General features: G+C 52.2%; 2 protein-coding genes and 1 long non-coding RNA gene across 3 annotated transcripts; 2 read left to right on the plus strand and 1 right to left on the minus strand.

Moving 5' to 3' along the window:
* On the plus strand, positions 1,980 to 3,158 carry LOC108633866. Its single transcript, XR_001917211.1, has 2 exons — positions 1,980 to 2,498; positions 2,763 to 3,158. It is a non-coding gene; the product is annotated as an uncharacterized LOC108633866 (long non-coding RNA).
* On the plus strand, positions 4,927 to 9,158 carry LOC108633857 (collagen alpha-2(I) chain-like). The gene is made up of 5 exons (XM_018039988.1): positions 4,927 to 4,989; positions 5,204 to 5,743; positions 5,891 to 6,024; positions 6,586 to 6,680; positions 7,034 to 9,158. Exons 1-5 carry the CDS (start codon positions 4,927 to 4,929, stop codon positions 7,171 to 7,173), a joined length of 972 nt encoding a protein of 323 aa, XP_017895477.1. The 3' UTR covers positions 7,174 to 9,158.
* Positions 9,241 to 15,245, minus strand: LOC108633858 (cardiotrophin-2-like). The gene is made up of 3 exons (XM_018039989.1): positions 15,227 to 15,245; positions 12,196 to 12,332; positions 9,241 to 9,699 (listed from the first exon to the last, which is right to left on the minus strand). The coding sequence occupies exons 1-3, from the start codon at positions 15,243 to 15,245 to the stop codon at positions 9,241 to 9,243; spliced, it is 615 nt and encodes a 204-aa protein (XP_017895478.1).

Here is a 17,525-nt window from a genome sequence, read left to right on the forward strand (position 1 = left end):
GCACGCGGACTCCATAGCTGCGGCTCTTGGACTCAGGTGCTCCGAGGCGTGTGGGATCTTCCTGCATCAGGAACCGAACTGGTGTCTCCTGCATTGCCAGGTAGATTCTTAACCACTAGACCACCAAGGAAGCCCCTATGCTGTTTTATTTGTAAGTGGGCACGTACCATTGTCATGGGCTCATAAAGCATGCTAACTAGGGACTCAGACCCTTCAGGAGGGAGGGCCAGGCTCAATCCCCCAGACAAAGTATAGAGACCAGCAGAAACACTAGCTGAAGCCAGGAGCAGGAGGGAAGGGCTGGGCTAGAATGAGTGGATGTAGAGGAGAGAGCTGAGAGATATCAGTTGTGTGTTTAGAACTAATCCTCCTTTCCTAAGTTTATCCAGAAATTATGATCAAGCAGAATCCTGCGGAAGTTGTACTGGGATGAAGAGAACTTATTAGGGGAAGCAAGTGGATTGAATAGTGCCAAAGCGGACTGTAGGACATTGTTGGTGCCCCACCCAGATGCTTCTGCCAACAGCACACCCATCCCCCGTGTCCCCCTCCTCTGGAGAACTGCCCAGCACCTCTCCTCCTGGAAGAATTTGGCAAGTGATGAAATTAACTTCGTGATACACTTTTGGCTCCAGAACTTTCTCTAGATCAAATGTGGTCAGTTGAGACCACATTCTTGCTCAGCTTTTTATCACCGACATATCTTGATAACCTTGTTCTTCTGAGAACATTTTCCCAGTCGCTTGATCCAGAATTTCCATGATGGGCTACACCAAACTCAAAAGCTTCTGCACAGCAGAAGGACCAATTAACAAAATGAAAAGACAGCCTATGGAAAGGAAGGAAAAGTTTGAAAACCATATATCAACGGGAATTAATATCTAAAAAGTTAAAGAACTTAGTATAGACAAGAAAAAATAAAATAAAGAGGAGGGGACTTCCCTGGTGGTGCAGTGGAAGAGAATCCACCTGCCAGTGCGGGGACTTGGGTTCATCTCTAGTCCAGAAAGATTCCACATGCCGAGGAGCAACTACAATCTCACAGCCATAAATAAATATTCACCATTTAAAAAACACAATAAGAATCTTCTCATACAGGTGAGAAAATGGGGTTTCGAAGAGGTGATGTTACACAATGCCCGAAAGCTAGAGATGATGCCGAAAGCTCAACTTCTTTGTACACCAGTGCCGAATAAAATCTCAGAGACAGAGTTTTGGGTAAAATAGGAATGGAGTGCTGTATTGCTTTGCCAGGCAAAGGGGGATCCAGTGGGTTCATACCCTCAAAAACATCTGTCCCCCATTTGGGGAAGATAGTGAAAAGTTTTATAGCAATTATTCAGAGAGGGCATGATCAACTTGTAACATTCTTCTTTTTTTCTTTTATTTTTTATGATATTGTATTAGCCATACATAAATAGAGTGAGCACTCTTCTGATCGGTTGGTGGCGAGGTAAGTAGGGGTTCATGGTCTCAAATCAGGTCCAACTGGTCAGGTGTCTACTTGCTTGTGGGCAGGATGCCATTGTTAACCATCAAATTCTCCCACCTGGAGGGGGTTTTGGTATCTGCAAAAGAGCTCAAAGAAATTGTGTGCATCCCTTGATGGGGAAATCAGGCTCTTACCCCGAGGCTACTCTTAATTTTCTTGGCTTCTCCCTGGTTTTGCATCCCTGCATTCCCTGATGAACAACTGCTTGAAGCTGCCCATTAGAACTTAGGGAAGCCCATGGAGCCTGAATGAACCTTGTTTCCTATTATTAAAGAATTGGAGGAGGGGACTTCCCTCATGGTCCAGGGGCTGGGACCCCCCCCCCCCCGCCCCCAAGCAGGGGGCACGGGTTTGATCCCTTGTCAGGGAATAGATCCCACATGCTTCAACCCAGTGCAGCCAAATTAATAAACATTTTTTTTAAAAAAAGGGAGGACACGAAGACCTTGTGTCCAGGAGCCCCACAGGGCCCTGCACCGAGGTAAGGCCACATCTCCACACTGAGTCTCATTCTAGATTTCAGTGGAAAAAGAATCCCCTGGGTTACTCTTACAAATATAGATTCCTGATTCCCACTCACACATTCCATAGGTCCTAAGGAGCCACTAGTGGTAATGAACCCGCCTCCCAGTGTAGCAGACTTAAGAGATGTGGATTTGATCCCTGGGTCGGGAAGATCCCCTGGAGGAAGGCACAGCAACCCAGCCCAGTATACTTGCCATGGACAGTCAAGAAGAATGGGCGCCCCCTAGCAACAGTAATCGGTAGTGGACCCCGAAGGACCCAGATGAGGGGCGGGGGCGGAGGGGGTGCGGCTCCAGATGGGGTAGGCTGCCTGGCAGTTTTCTTCTCACAGGAGCCAACTCCTTCCAGCATGACGGACACCTGGGATCCCAAAACAGCTGGGCTGGAAGGGCCCTCGAGAAACGAACTACCAACACGTGCCCTGTGTCAGGCCCTGAAGGTGGGCTTTTTCCTGAACATTGTCATAACACTCTGCTTCGAGGTAGGTATCGCTATCCCCATTTTTCAGAGGAGAATAATCGAGGTTTGGTGACTTCCCAAGGAGGGGTGGGGATTCTGTATGACTCCAGACCCTTTTCCCTGGAGCTCACCTGACTTGGAAGCTACCGATTCTCTGAGGTTTGGGGGAACAAGAGTCAGGTGTGAGGCGCCGGAGCTTTCCAAGGGCCAACAGCGTGACAGTAGCTGGGCAAGAACCACGCCTCCCTTGTCGCCACAACATTGATTACTGTTGCTTTCCTTTAAGAGCCTTCCCCTGAAAGATGAAGTCGTGGCCACATGGGGAGGTGCATATTATAGATTCCTGGATCTCTCCGATGTCTTTTCTCCCTCATCCGCATTGATCCCCACCGGCGACAGAAATTCTTCCCCTCCACTAGCGAGTGAAGGCACGAGACTACATTTCCCGGCAGGTGGTCAGAAGCGGGTGGCGAGGAGAGAAGGAAAGACCCTCTCCCTTTCCCTCTGCTCTCATTTTGGACTGTTGCTGGAGATGCACATTTCAGCACCGCGTGTTCTTTCTCTGTTGAGCTAAGGAAGGGACTACGTCCCCCAGCAGGCACTGGCACAGAGCATGTGCTAGGCCGCCATCTTATTGTAGTCCTTTCTCCTGTTTCCACAAGCAGTAGCCTTAGCGAATGAACTACACGTCCCGGGTCACTGTCTCCCCTTTCCTCCAGCGGCCATCTTTGCTGGTAGACCCCGCCCCTTTCCCCTTCCATTGTCTGGTCAAAGAAAAGAGAAGGGAGCCGGGAAGACTGCAACTCCCGTCAAGCTTTGCCCCAACAGGAGGGGAATTTCGATATTACTGGCGGGCGAGGTGCCAAGGTGGTTGAGTGAGGCGACCGCGAGAAGCTAGGTTGCCTGCCATTTTTATGGTAGTCTCCTTAGCCTCTTGACCCTGCCATTCTTAACGAACTCTACAAGGCTCAGTTCAGTTCAGTTCAGTTCAGTCGCTTAGTCGTGTCCGACTCTTTGCGACCCCATGAATCGCGGCACGCCAGGCCTCCCTGTCCATCACCAACTCCAGGAGTTCACCCAGACCCACGTCCATCAACTCCGTGATGCCATCCAGCCATCTCATCCTCTGTCGTCCCCTTCTCCTCCAGCTCCCAATCCCTCCCAGCATCAGAGTCTTTTCCAGTGTGTCAACTCTTCGCATGAGGTGGCCAAAGTACTGGAGTTTCAGCTTTAGCATCATTCCTTCCAAAGAAATCCCAGGGCTGATCTCCTTCAGAATGGACTGGTTGGATCTCCTTGCAGTCCAAGGGACTCTCAAGAGTCTTCTCCAACACCACAGTTCAAAAGCATCAATTCTTTGGTGCTCAGCTTTCTTCACAGTCCAACTCTCACATCTATACATGACCACTGGAAAAACCATAGCCTTGACTAGATGGACCTTTGTTGGCAAAGTAATGTCTCTGCTTTTGAATATACTATCTAGCTTGGTCATAAGTTTTCTTCCAAGGAATAAACGTCTTTTAATTACATGGCTCAGTCACCATCTACAGTGATTTTGGAGCCCCCAAAAATAAAGTCTGACACTGTTTCCACTGCTTCCCATCTATTTCCCATGAAGTGATGGGACCGGATGCCATGATCTTTGTTTTCTGAATGTTGAGCTTTAAGCCGACTTTTTCACTCTCCCCTTTCACTTTCATCAAGAGGCCTGTTAGTTCCTCTTCACTTTCTGCCATAAGAGTGGTGTCATCTGCCTATCTGAGGTTATTGATATTTCTCCAGGCAATCTTGATTCTAGCTTATGGTTCTTCCAGTCCAGCGTTTCTCATGATGTATTCTGCATAGAAGTTAAATAAGCAGGGTGACAATATACAGCCTTGACGTATTCCTTTTCCTGTTTGGAACCAGTCTGTTGTTCCATGTCCAGTTCTAACTGTTGCTTTCTGACCTGCATATAGGTTTCTCTAGAAGGCTAGGAAACTACTATTCCCATCGCACCTCGTAAGATGGACTGCTAGTCAGGTGTCCGCCCGTCTTCCGCCATCCTGTTTGTAGTCATCGTTCCCACGGCTCTACGCTCTGAAACCCGGAGCCTTGGGGCAACCGGACTATAAATCCCGGCATCCTCCACTCCCGGTTTGGCACGTCCTCCGCCATCTTGTTTGTAGTTCCCACTGACCCCAGCATCCGTTTGATTCCAAGGTAAACCCAGCGTCCGCAGGAGTACTACTTCCGCCGTGCCCTGCGCTTGTTAGTCCTGAAAAGTGGAGGTGGTGGGCTAAGACAGGGGCATGGTGTCGGGTTCCTGTGGGAGAAGGCGGGACTAAAGAGGAGGAGGAGGAGAGGAGGCGGAGGGAGGGGCGGGGAGGGGAGGAGGAGGGCGGGGAGGGGAGAGGCAGTAGGAGAGGGGAGGGGGAAGAGAGGAGGGAGGAGGAAGGAGCTCAGCAGGGATGAGAGAGGCGGATAGGGCTCCGGGCCGAAGCAGCGCGCGGCCGGGGACCAGGGGAGCTGAGGCACGCCTTTTGCCCCCTCACCCGTTTCCTGTCCCCTTCCATCCTTTCCGTCCACCCTCCAGCTTGAGGAGGGGATTTATTCAAATTTTATTTAAATCTCTTATCTCCAGAAGGTCGCGCGCTGAGGGAAGGGGGAGAGGGCGGGGGCGCGCGCAGGGTCGGGGGCGAGGCCCAGCAGCTTCCTATATCCCCCTCTGCTCGCCCGGTGTAGTAGCGCAGGGGAGGGGGGCAGGTTACAGGGACCCCCCCCTCCCTGGGAACCGGCTGTGGGCGGGGCTTGCACCCCGGAAACGGTGGGGGTCCCAGGCCTGGCCCTGGACCCCTGGGCATTGGGCATCGGGAAGGGGCCAGTCAAAGGGCCGGGGGCGCTGGGGAGAGGCGGGGCAGGGTGGTGGGGAGGGGAGCTGGGACTAGGACCCCTGGACTGAGTGGGGCCCGAGAGCTGTGCACTCTGCGCCCGAGGAGCCCCCGTTGGCCTGGGGGAACTGAGGGACTGAGTTCCCCAGAGCAGGACCTCCCCCTGGAAGGGCCGCGCCGAAGCCCGTGGGAGGGCCTCGCCCCCGGCGCCCCCCATCTCCACTCGCCGCCGTCCCGGCCTCCGCCGGAGAGAGGGGCCGAGCAGCTTCAGGGGACCGTGGACCCCGTCGTTCTAAGCGTTTCGCGCCCCGCGCCGCCCGGCCCCCTCGCCGCCGATGGCCGCCGACGTGCCGGGAGCTGCCAAGAAGGGAGAGATGGCTCCCAGGACACGTGTGAGGTGGGTTCATGTGGCTCCTCCTCACCCACAGACCTGGGCAGTTCCCAGTCCAATTCATCCTCAGCCCGGCCTCTCGCTACCTTGCCCACCCCCAGCCTCACCCTCGGTTTGCTCCAACTTCTCATCTGCAGCCCTCTTTCCTGTTAGCCCTTAACCCTAGGCAACTGGCTTTCCTTCCCCTTGCGGATCCCCATCCCCGCCTGGAGTTGCAGCCCTCCAAGGCGCCTCACCTGGAGCGCTAGAGGGTTCCTTTCCCCCCGTGGATTGGTCTGGAAAGCTGGGTAAGACTCTGGATATGAAGTTTCCAGGCCTGCTGAATCTGTGTGGTATCTTAGAGGATCTGGTTTGCCTAGGAAGAGGAGCCCAAGGGATTCCAGACTTTTAGGGATGGAAAGCAGCTTGGGAAGCTGAGAGTCGGGGTGGGGTGGGGGGGGGGAGCGGTGCACATGAACCCATCTTGAGTTCTATGGAGATGTCAGGCTGGTTTCTAGAATCCCAGGGAATCTGGGAGATTGCCCAGGTTGACCTGAGAGACCCATAAGGAAGCTGTGTTGGAGCAGAGGGAGCTCTGTGGGGAACAGAGTTGAAATTTGGGGCCACGGAGGAGTTCTGAAGCAGCGTCTGAAGGAAGGTCTGTGAGCGCTGGAAAGTTAGGCAGCCCAGGGGATCTTTAGGGGTTAGATTGGCTGAGCAGGTTCCCATTGAATCTGAGGAGGGAATCTAGGCTTTTTAGAGAGAGAGGAGTTGGGTGTTAGTAGCTTCTGAGGAAAAAGAGAGGTCTGGAGTTGGCAATCAGGAATCTGTGGGGATCTGGGAGGTAAATTTGGAGTGTTTTATTTCAGCTTGGGGAGAGCCGGGGATGGAGCACATTTGGAGAACAGGGGAAGAGTTGGGACCTGTCTCAGTTGTTCCACAGACAAGGAGCCCTGGTTTTCCGGTGAGCTTTGCTATGGGGATGTTGTGGAGAGGCCGTTTTCCCTCTCTGTTTCCCTTGGTCCTCCCTGGGTCAGGCGTGGGAGAATGGAAGAAGTGTTAGAGTAGGAGTGAGGTCAGGAAGCTAGTTCTCAGGGCTCCCGGAGGAGCCAGGTGAGCTGCTTCAGGAAGAGGGTGGCCTTGCCTAGAGGGAGGGGAGTTCCCCTGATCCCCCGCAGGAGGGGCACCTCCTTGTTCCTTGTCTCCCTGGGTAGGAAGCCAAGCTCTGACTGCCTAGGAGTGGGGGGAAAGCTGCCAGGAGTCTCGCCGGCCAGGGTCCCCGTGGGCCCCCCTGAGCTTGCCACCCTCCACCCACAGCCCTCGGCGTTGCTGACGCCCCCAATGTCGTTGAGCAGCCGGGCGCCAGGGGGCCGGAGCGCGCCGATGCCGAACCTGCTGCTGCTGCTGGGCCTCTCTGCGAACTGAGTGCGGGGACTGCCACTTCTGCCGAGACATGAAGAAATTCGGGGGGCCCGGGCGCATGAAGCAGGGGGGAGGGGGGCACCCTTCCCCAGCTGACCTCAGCACCTATCTGGGGGGCTGGGGGTGACTCCTTCAAGGGTCATGTAAAGTTGCCACAGATTCGCTCGTTCGTTCACTGGCTGGTTCACATATCTGCCAGGCCCATTTCTGTCCTCAGCTTCAAGCTGGGGCCAATGTTAGGGTCCACAGAAGAATTCCTCCCACACCCTACTTCAGGCCTTTCCCAACTTTCAGAGGCAGAGACCCACAGAAAGCTCGGGCCCCCTTGGACACCCTCCCTAGAGCCAAGAATGGGTCTTTGCCTTCTTCGGCCTCCTTTTCACCTGTGAGAGTGGTCTTGGATTTGAAGCTAGTCTTACCCACTGTGTGGCCTTGAGCAAATCACTGTGACCCTCAAGGTACCTCCTCCGTGAAATGTTTCCTTTGTTGAGTTGTAAAGGTCATACAGCATGGATAAGAACGTACCTGCTGCCAGGCGCAGCACACAGTAGGTATCCAAGAACCATGGGGTTGTGCTCGCCTTCCTCATCCTTAGTGCTCCCCAGGGCTCCCGAGAGTGGGCCTTTCCCAGTAGCCGAGGGCCCAGCTCGCAGTGCCCTCCCGGCCGTCTCCGTCTGTCCTCATCTCTGTCAGCGTCTCTCTGACCTCCGACTGCTTCCGTCTCTGTTTTCTTTGGACGCTTCTCCATCTCTTTTTCTCTCTGGGTCCTTCTTGTCTCCCTCTACGACTTCCCGTATCTGTCATGTCCTTGCTCCCCCGAGTTTCTCCACCGCTTGCGTCTGCCTCTCTGAGCATCTCTGTCTTCCCGTGTCCTGTTTCCTCTTGGCCCGCTGTCGCCTGTGCATATCTCCACCTCATCTCAAGGAAGGGACACCTGTCACTCTGTTTGCCTCTGTCCTTCTGTCTGTCGTGTCCTGGCCAGGAACACGCCTGTTGGCCCTGTGGTGGAAGGGCTACTCCAGACAGATTTCAGCCACCTTCGCCCAGGGTCACTCTACCTGCTGCTCTCCCTGTCCCCCACCCCACCCCTTGTGGCCCTGCCGCCTCTCCTTTTGATGCCCTCCCCCCTTCCCCTCCCTCTGCCCTAATCCACACCTTCCCTTCTCCTCAAGTCAGGTTTATGGAGACAAAAAAAAAAAAATCTCACCCCTTTGAAGAGTTTTATTTATGAGAATAAATCAATTTTTTGTAAATAAAATGTTTAACAAGAACATTGAATTTACCAGTATATACAGTCGTTGACAATAGGGAAACACATTTAAGGAGAATAAGATCCTTGGGGTATGGCCTGGTGCCCCCAGCCATCTGCAAAAGCCACACTATAAATAGGAGCTTTCAGGAGAGCCCAGGCCCGGGATGCCAGCTGTCATCCCGAAGTGGATGTGACCTGAGCAAGAAACAGATGTGACGCAGGTCCTTAGCTTTTCAAGAGTCAGACATCCATTGAATAGGAAGTGAAGCACCGTAAGATGGGAAGTTGGAGCAGTGGCCACACTCAGAGAGGTAGTCTAGAGCAGGAAGTGAACTCCAGAAAAAAGGGACGCCTCGTTGCTCAGAAAGTCCATATCTGCATACAGGAAGTGAGGTCGACAGAGACAAGAAGGCTATCCCTTGACCTCCTCTAAATTGCAGGAAGGGGACCAACTGTACTCCCCCTGTAGACTGGGAAGTGAAAGTGAAAAGTGTTCCTCACTCAGTCCAATCCCACTCTTTGTGACCTCATGGACTGTAAGTGAAACCTCTTCAAAGAGGTATTTCTTTCCACCCAGGAAGTGAGCCACCAGTACCACTGGAATGGGAATTCATGAGATGCTGTCCATGGAGTCCCACCCAGATCTGGAAGGGAGGCCACAGGATCTGGGCAGGAAGGCCCAGGCATAAGGACTAGACGCCTGGTCCCAGGAAATGTTCCCAGATACGTGGTACACAAGCCCTGCTAGACAACAAGGCAGAAAAGACTCCCTGGTGAGAGAAAACAAAACAGGAAAGAATCAGCTGTGAAAGGGAAAGGGTTGCAGCTCTAACAGGAAGTTCCACCTCCTCTATTGAGAGTATTTGTCCTTGAGCTCACCCAAGAAAGTCACAGCTCGGTCTGTCCAAAAGCCGAAGTCCCGGATTATTACATACCCTCGACACCTCTTCTGGAAAGCTGTGTCCCCTAAGGGGACATTACTGAGGTGGGTGTTTGCTGGGGGTGTGGTCACGCCCAGGGCAGTCATGATGTCGGCCAAGTTGCCCGCTAGGCTTTTGGCCTTGAGTCTTGCTTCCCAAAGCTGATCCTCCATGATGGAATTGCCATGGTTGAGGTCATCCTGGTCAAGCATCGCAAGCCGGAGGTGCTGGCTCAAGGACCAGAAGGCCTCCTGGATGAGGCTCAGACGTACCTCATCTTCCAGGCCATGCCAGGTCTCGAAGAACATTTCGGTATCAGGCAGGGTACTGAGCGAGAGTTCAGGGAGTGAGAAGTCAGGATCACTAAAGGGAGTGCCTTGGTGCTGGAGCTGCACGAGAGACAGAGACAGATGAGAGTGAGGGGACCCAAACGCTGCCCTAGGGTGCCCCTGAATTCACATCTGCCTTCCATGAGACTGGCCTCTTCCTAGGGGGAGTCGCCATTCCCTGCCTCGGGGAGTTGATGAAAGGTTCTAGCACAGAGCCCGAGTTCTCTTAGGCTTCAACTCAGCCTCCTCCACATACAACTTGTGCGACTTTGAATCACAGCTTCAGTAATTACCACATGGCACTGTAATGGTGAAGATGATAAGATGTAATAGACATGAGGCACTTGGCACTTGGCATATGATTAGGGCGTTAATATCATTCACTAATGACATCTTTATATTAATATCATGAACACTATGATGATGTTACTTACTACCATATTTGCAAGGTAAATATATTATTGACAATGTGGTTAAAGCTGTATTTCCTTTTTATTCACATTCTTGAGGGGTTAATATTTGTTCACTTGTAAATAATTATTAATATTGAATTGAACTATAAGGTTATTGAGTTAATGCCTTCTCCATTAAATTTCTCACCTCCACAAACCTAGACCCACAGAATTTTAGTGTACACTGATAAATTCTGTACTTGATAGATCACCTAGTCCTACACCCCCATTTTACAAATGGGGAAACTCAGGGTCCTCAAAGCTACCCAGAGGATGGTGAGAGATATGAGACTAGAAATTAGAGGCAGGGACTTGGTGGTTCAGTAGTTAAGAATCTGCCTGCCAAAGCAGGGGATGTGGGTTCAATCCCTGCTCCAGAAAGATCCCCCATGCCGTGGGGCCACTAAGCCTGGGGACCGCAACTCCTGAGCCCTCACTCCTAGAGCACATGCTTCGTGACAGTAGAAGGCACCGCAGTGAGAAGCCCAAGACCGCAAAGCAGAGGAGGCCCCGCTCCCGAAATTAGAGAAAGCCTGTGACAGCCACGAGGACCCAGCACAGCCCCAGAGAAGGAAACTAGATTTTACAGAAGGAAACAAGAAACTAGGTTCGGTAACTTCACGTGGACCTAGATATGGTACAGTGGAAGAGTCACAAGCTCCAGGGCCTCCAGGGCCAGGTGGGTCCCGTCACCCGGAGAAGCAGCAGATGGGGTGCGGCTGCGGCACCGCGACTGGAGGCCAACAGGACCCCTGTGCCTGTTTTGGACAGGTTTTCAGGTTCAACATTTGAACAAGCATCGCATGGCCTAAACAAAACATCTGTGGGTCAGACCCAGCCAGCAGACTGCTGCTTTGAATTTCCAGACAGTTTTGGGACCTCAGGTAAATTATTCCCCCTCTAGACCTCAGATTCCTGGACTTTGCTCATGGTCCAGTGGTTAAGACTCTGCCCTGCAATGCAGGGGGTGTGGGTTCAATCCCTGGTTGAAGAGCTAAGATGTCACCTGCCTCGCAGCCACGAAACCCAAAGGATAAAACAGAAGCAGTATGGTAACAAACTCAGTAAGGACTTTAAAAATGGCCCACATCCAAAATCAAAAAGAGGGCTTCCCTGGTGGCTCTGTGGACAAGAATCCTCCTGCCAATGTCGGAGACACGGGTTCCTGATCCAGGAAGATGCCACGTCCTAGATCAACTAAGCCTGTGCGCCGCAACTACTGAGCCTGTGCCCTAGAGCCAGGGAGTCGCAACTGCTGAGCCCACATGCCCCAAGTACTGAAGCCTTGCGAGCCCGAGAGCCTGCGCTCAGCAAGGAGGGAAGCCGCTGCAATGAGAAACCTGCACACCACAGCTAGAGAGGAGCCGCCACTCAGGAAAACTAGAGACGTGCTCAGTGCTGAGTCACTTGTGGTGTGTCCAACTCTCTGCGACCCCATGGACCATGGCCCGCCAGGCTCCTCTGTCCATGGGATTCTCCAGGCAAGAATACTGGACTGGGTTGCCATGTCCTTCTCTGAAACTAAAGAAACTAAATAACAAAGCCGAAACTAAATTTAGCTGAAACTAAATAGCAAAGATCCAGCACAGCCAAAAACAAATACCATAATAAAAATAGAAAAAAGTTTTTAAAAAATCTAAAAAAGCCACCTCAGTTCTCTCATTTGTAAAAATGGGTCATAATTTTGCCTCCTAGAGCTATCTGAGGAGCCAGTAAGATAATGAGGCTGAATCTCCCATCATGGCATCGGCTCACAAAAGCAAGGGCAGAGGTGGTCATGGACAGACTCATGAGCCTGTAAAGCACTTTCCCTAGGTGCTTCCTTTGAATCTTCTGACAGTCCTGAGAGGTCAGCCAAGGCATGATCAGCATCCCATTTGGCAGATGAGGAAGCTAAGACAGGGAGAGAAGGAATGACCTGCCCAAGGTCACCCAGCCATGAGTGACCTCATTCCGGTGGGCGTGTCTCTAGCTGGCAGAGCCCCCGGAGCCCACGAGCCATGGAGGAGCCTTCTTCCAGCCTTGTTCTGCCTCCTTCCCCAGGGCTGGGCCAGGAGGGTGACAGCCGCCTCCCCTCGACCCCTGCTCACGCCCCTTCACTCACATAAGTCTGCAACAGGGTGGAAGTCTGCCTCTGCAAGTGGAGCGCCAGGTTATAGGCTTGATTGACAGACTCGGCTGTGGACATGGGGGCTCCCAAAGGGAGAGGGGGCAGCAGCAGGGCCAGCAGGCAGAAGGGGGCTGGCAGGAAGAAATCAGAGGTCAGCACCAAGTCCCTGACCTCCCCTGGCGATTCATGCATTCATCATAACAGCCCCTCATATGGATTCAGCCCTTGTGGCTTACAATAGTCTTGTGTGTGCCACTCAGGGCAGAATACCCTATTAGCAGATTCTTTCTAGCCCAGTGTATTCCCCTGGGACTTCTCCGATGGTCGAGTGGCTAAAGACTCTGAGCTCCCGACACAGGAGGCCCCAAGCTCAATCCCTGGTCAGGGAACTAGACGCACACCACAACTGAGAATTTGCATGCCGCCATGACTAAGAACCAGCAGAGCCAAAGAAGACAAATTTTTATTTTTTCTTTTAAAATGCAATTTTATATAAATAAGTATTAAAAAGAAAAAAATATTCCCCTGACCTCCAGACCCACATATTCAACTTCCCACTTGATGTTTTCCCTTGGATGTTAATAAGCATCTAGCTGCCCTGTTCCCCTCCTTCCCTAGTCTTCCCCATCTGAGAAAAGTGCATGTGCATTCTTCCAGGTGCTCATGTCAAAGTCACGGGGTCCTCTTGGACGCCTCATTGTCTCTTTCCCTCTACGTTCACCCCACACTAAATCCTGTTGGGTCTGTCCTTAAAAGATGGCCACGAGGTCTGTGGGTTTTTGTATTTGTTTGTGTTCACACCGTGAAGCTTGCAGGATCTCAGCTCCCTGACCAGGGATTGAACCTGGGCAGTGAAAGCCCAGAATCCTAACCACCAGACCACCAGGAACTCCCTGGGTCTGTGTTTCTGCATCCGAGCACTTGTGGCAAGTGTACCTAGACTCTGTGAGAGCTCACTGAGCTGTACACTTAGGACTTGTGCACATCTCCCTGTACATATGTGATATTTTCAATACAAAGTTTGAAAACATGTGGATCTCTCAGCTGGCTCAGTAGTAAAGAATCCACCTGCCAATGCAGGACAGACATGTTGGACCCCTGGTCTGGAAAGATCCCACACACCATAGAACAACCTTTAAGCCCTTGCACAATTAGCGAGCCTGTGCCCTAGAGTCAAGGAGCCACAGGTAATGAAGGCTGTGTGCCTAGAGCCTGCAACAGGAGAAACTACTGCAATGAGAAGTCCACGCACCTCAGCTCGAGAGTATCCGCCACTCACGGCAACTAGAGAAAGCTTGAGCACAGCAGTGAAGACCCAGCACAGCCATAAATAAGTAAAAGATGCATCTAGAAGCTATGTCTCTCCCCGCTGCTGTCTCTGCTTCCACCCTGGTCTCCCTCTGCCACCTGGAAGCTCTTCAAGTCCAGCTAGATCCCTCCTTTGTCCAAACCTTCCCATGGCTCCCACCTAACACAGTGACTATAAAAGTCCTCACTGTGGGCTACAAGGCCTGGCCCTTCTTTTCCACAGCATCCGCTACTCAGAGTTTGCCCTTGCTGGGCCCTTCCAGGACCACCTTCCAATCCCACCCAGGGCTTCTCCTTCTGATTCTTCAGGGCTCAACTCAAAAAGGTCTCTGGGGATGTCCCTGGCAGTCCCAGGCCTAAGACTCTGCACTGCCAATGCAGGGCGCTCAGGTTCAATGCCTGGTCAGGGAACTAGATCCCACCTGCCCCAACTAAAACCTGGTGTAGCCAAATTTAAAAAAAAAAGCAAAGACAACTTAAGTCTCGAGCAGTGATGGAGATGAGAAGCAGACCAGGATGGCTTCCTTAGCTTCCCTGTCTACATTCCTGAACTCCCAGAAGTTCAGAACTTAAGGGAAGGCCTGAGGGGAAGCCCTGTTCATTCATTCATTCAACAAACTTGGATCACTGTATGCAAATTCTATGATGTCTGTGTGGGTGCTCAGTCCAGTCTGACTCTTTGGGACCCCATGGACTGTAGCCCACCAGGCTCCTCTGTCCATGGAATTTTCCAGGCAAGAATATTGGAGTGGGTTGCCATTTCCTCCTCCAGGGGTTCTTCCCGACCCAGGGATCGAACCCATGTCTCCTGTCTTCTACTTTGACAGGCAGATTCTTTACTATTAGCACTACCTGGAAGTCACACTGGCATAATTTACTTATGATCACATGGACTGTCTGTCTGCTGAAAGAAATCTCATTTTTTGGTCTGTTTCTTTACTGCTGTGTCCCCAATCCTTGGGTTTCCCTGACAGCTCAGTGGTAAAGAATCTGCCTCTGCCAATGCGGGAAATGTGGGTCTGACCCCTGAATGGGGAAGTTCACCCGGAGACTGAAATGGCAGCTCACTCCAGTAGTCTTGTCTGGGAAATACCACGGACAGAGGGCCCTCGAGGGCTACAGTCCATGGGGTCCCCAAAAGAGTTGGACACGACTTAGCAACTAAACAGCAACAATGACCCCAGTACTTAGACTCCTGTGAGTGTATGCTTAGTCACTTCAGTTGTGTCCAACTCTTGGCTACCCCGTGGACTGTAGCCCAGAAGGAGCCTCTGTTCATGAGATTCTCCAGGCAAGAATACTGGAGTGGGTTGCCATGCCCTCCTCCAGGGGATCTTTCCAACTCACAGATCAAACCCAGGTCTCTTGTTTCCTGCATTGCAGGTTTCTTATCACTAGTGCCACCTGCGAAGCCCCCTTAGACTACTGCTGCTGCTGCTGCTGCTGGTAAGCCGGGTCAGTCCTGTCCCACTCTGTGCGACCCCTTAGACGGCAGCCCAACAGGCTCCTCTGTCCCTGGGATTCTCCTACCTAACACCTAATAGGCACTCCAGAAGTATGTCTTGAATGATGAATGAAGTCTTCTGTGTGTAAGGTTGTGGAGGTTCCCAGCAGATGCAAGAGCAGCCAGGTACCTGAGTCAGATGGGCCAGAGGGTGCAGGCAGTACCCCCGCCCTCCTGGTCTCAGGACCCTGGCGCCCTGTCTCCCTCACTCACCCAGAAGATGATAACCCATGGTGTCTCCTGGATCCTTCCTCTCTGCAGTCTCTCGGTGGTTCTGAGACACCTGTCCTCTTGCCCCTCAGGTGGCTTTATACTTGGGTCTGAGCCCTCGGGCCACCCATGAGGGAGGGAAAGTCATACCTTGGAGGTTTTGGGGGGAGGTGCAGAAGCCCCTGAGGCAGGGGACAACTAGGGAAGGGAGCATTGAGGTGACACCCTAGTCCCCTACAGTCCCCCAAATCTGACTTTGAACTCAAGTTGCTGGGAGAAAGGGAGCCAGGCAGGGAGGGGATTTTCCTGGCGACAAAGGGGCTGCTCTGCTCCCTGGCAATTTGCACGTCCTGGGATCCAGTTTCCCTCGAGGAGGCGGCCCCTGCTCTGCCCCATCGGGACCCAGGCATTGGGCCCTGGCTCAGGAGAAGTTTGGAAAAGAGACAGCGGGGTGGTGTGTAAGCAAAATCACCCACACCCTTACCCAGGAGCATGTGATCCTGTGCAGGGCCCTGTGGGGCTCCTTGTCTCAAGGCCTTTGTGTCCTTCATTTCTTTCTTTCTTTTTTTTTTTTTTTGAGGAGTTTATTTTAAATATAAATGAATTTATTTATTTTGTCTATGCTGGATCTTCGTGGCTGCGTGCGCTTTTTCTCTAGTTGCAGCGAGTGGGGCTACTCTTCGTTGCAGGGCACAGGCTTCTCACTTTGGTGCCTTCTCTTGTTCCACTAGAGCACGGGCTCTAGGGTGAGGGCTCAGTAGTTGTGGCTCACAGACTTAGTTGCTCTGAGGCATGTGGGATCTTCTGGGATGAAGAAATGAACCTGTGTCTCCCACATTGGCAGGTGGATTCTTTACCACTGAGCCACGAGGGAAGCACCCACCCACCATCCATTTCTTTGATATTGCAGGTGGCAGCCTTCATTCAGCCTCTGTGATCTTCCCGGACTTGATATGCTGCTGCTGCTGTGTAGTCACTTCAGTCGTGTCTGACTCTGTGCGACCCCAGAGACGGCAGCCCACCAGGCTCCCCCGTCCATGGGATTCTCCAGGCAACAACACGGGAGTGGGTTGCCATTTCCTTCTCCAGTGCATGAAAGTGAAAAGTGAAAGGGAAGTCGCTCAGTTGTGTCCGACTCTTCGCTACCCCATGGACTGCAGCCTGCCAGGCTCTTCTGTCCATGGGATTTTCCAGGCAAGATTCCTGGAGTGGAGTGCCATTGCCTTCTCCAGGACTTGATATGGGCAGCTGTTAATTAAGGAAGGGAGGGATTGCAAAACCAGGGAGAAATAAAACCAAGAGCAGCCTTGGGGCAAGATGCTCATTCCTGAACATGAGATACATACAACATCTTTGAAGCATTTTGCAGGTACTGAAACCCCCTCTGGCGGGACAGGCTGTGGTATGCTGCCCTCAAACATGTAGACCCCAGACCAGTTGGACCTGAAGGTTGAATACGTTAATTTCTACCTGACACCACCAAACATCAGGAAAATGTTCACGAGCCGATCCCATCCTCTCTTACTAGAAAACTTCTCAGTATTTTCCCGAGGGGGAACATGGTTTTGAGAGCATAAGCTTGCTGTATCCACCTTTGCCTGGCAAAGCAATAAAGTTCTCCTTTTCGACTTCAGCCCCATCTTTGTCCCTGAGGTTTGATCCAGCACCAGTGTCCAGAGAAGCTGAGCTTTAGGCATCACCATGTACCTGTCTTGGGCTTCCCTGGTGGCTCAGACGTTAAAGAAACTTCCTGCAATGTAGGAAACTCAGGTTTGATCCCTGGGTGGGGAAAATCCCCTGGAGAAGAGAATGGCTACCCACTCCAATATTCTTGCCTGGACATTCCAAGGACAGAGGAGCCAGATGGGTGACAGTCCCTGAGATCTCAGAGTCAGGCATGACCCAGTGACTAACACTATACTGTACTATATGCACAGGTGGGCACGTGGACCCACACCAGATGTGTGTATTCACTTTCATACATTTTTACACTCAAGGATGTATTGACTGTAGCCATGTGCTTGTCCCTATTCCAGATAGAGTGGGATAGGGCAGGGAAGAAGTCAGACACAAATCCCTGCCCTTGTGGAGCTGAAACCCCAGTGGACATGCCCCCAACTGTGTTACACCACACACCCTGCCAGGGAGTGTCAAACACAGGAGTGCACATGCGTCCGTGCGTATGAACACACAGTCATATCCAGAGCCCCCACCATAAGGCAGGAGCTACATCTGTTCATTCATTCACCCATGTAGACCCTGAGTCAGCAGCTGTCGATGGAGCCCCTCCTGTGAGTTGGCA

This window comes from Capra hircus, chromosome 25, assembly GCF_001704415.2.
Source record: "Capra hircus breed San Clemente chromosome 25, ASM170441v1, whole genome shotgun sequence".
Lineage (NCBI taxonomy): Eukaryota > Metazoa > Chordata > Mammalia > Artiodactyla > Bovidae > Capra > Capra hircus.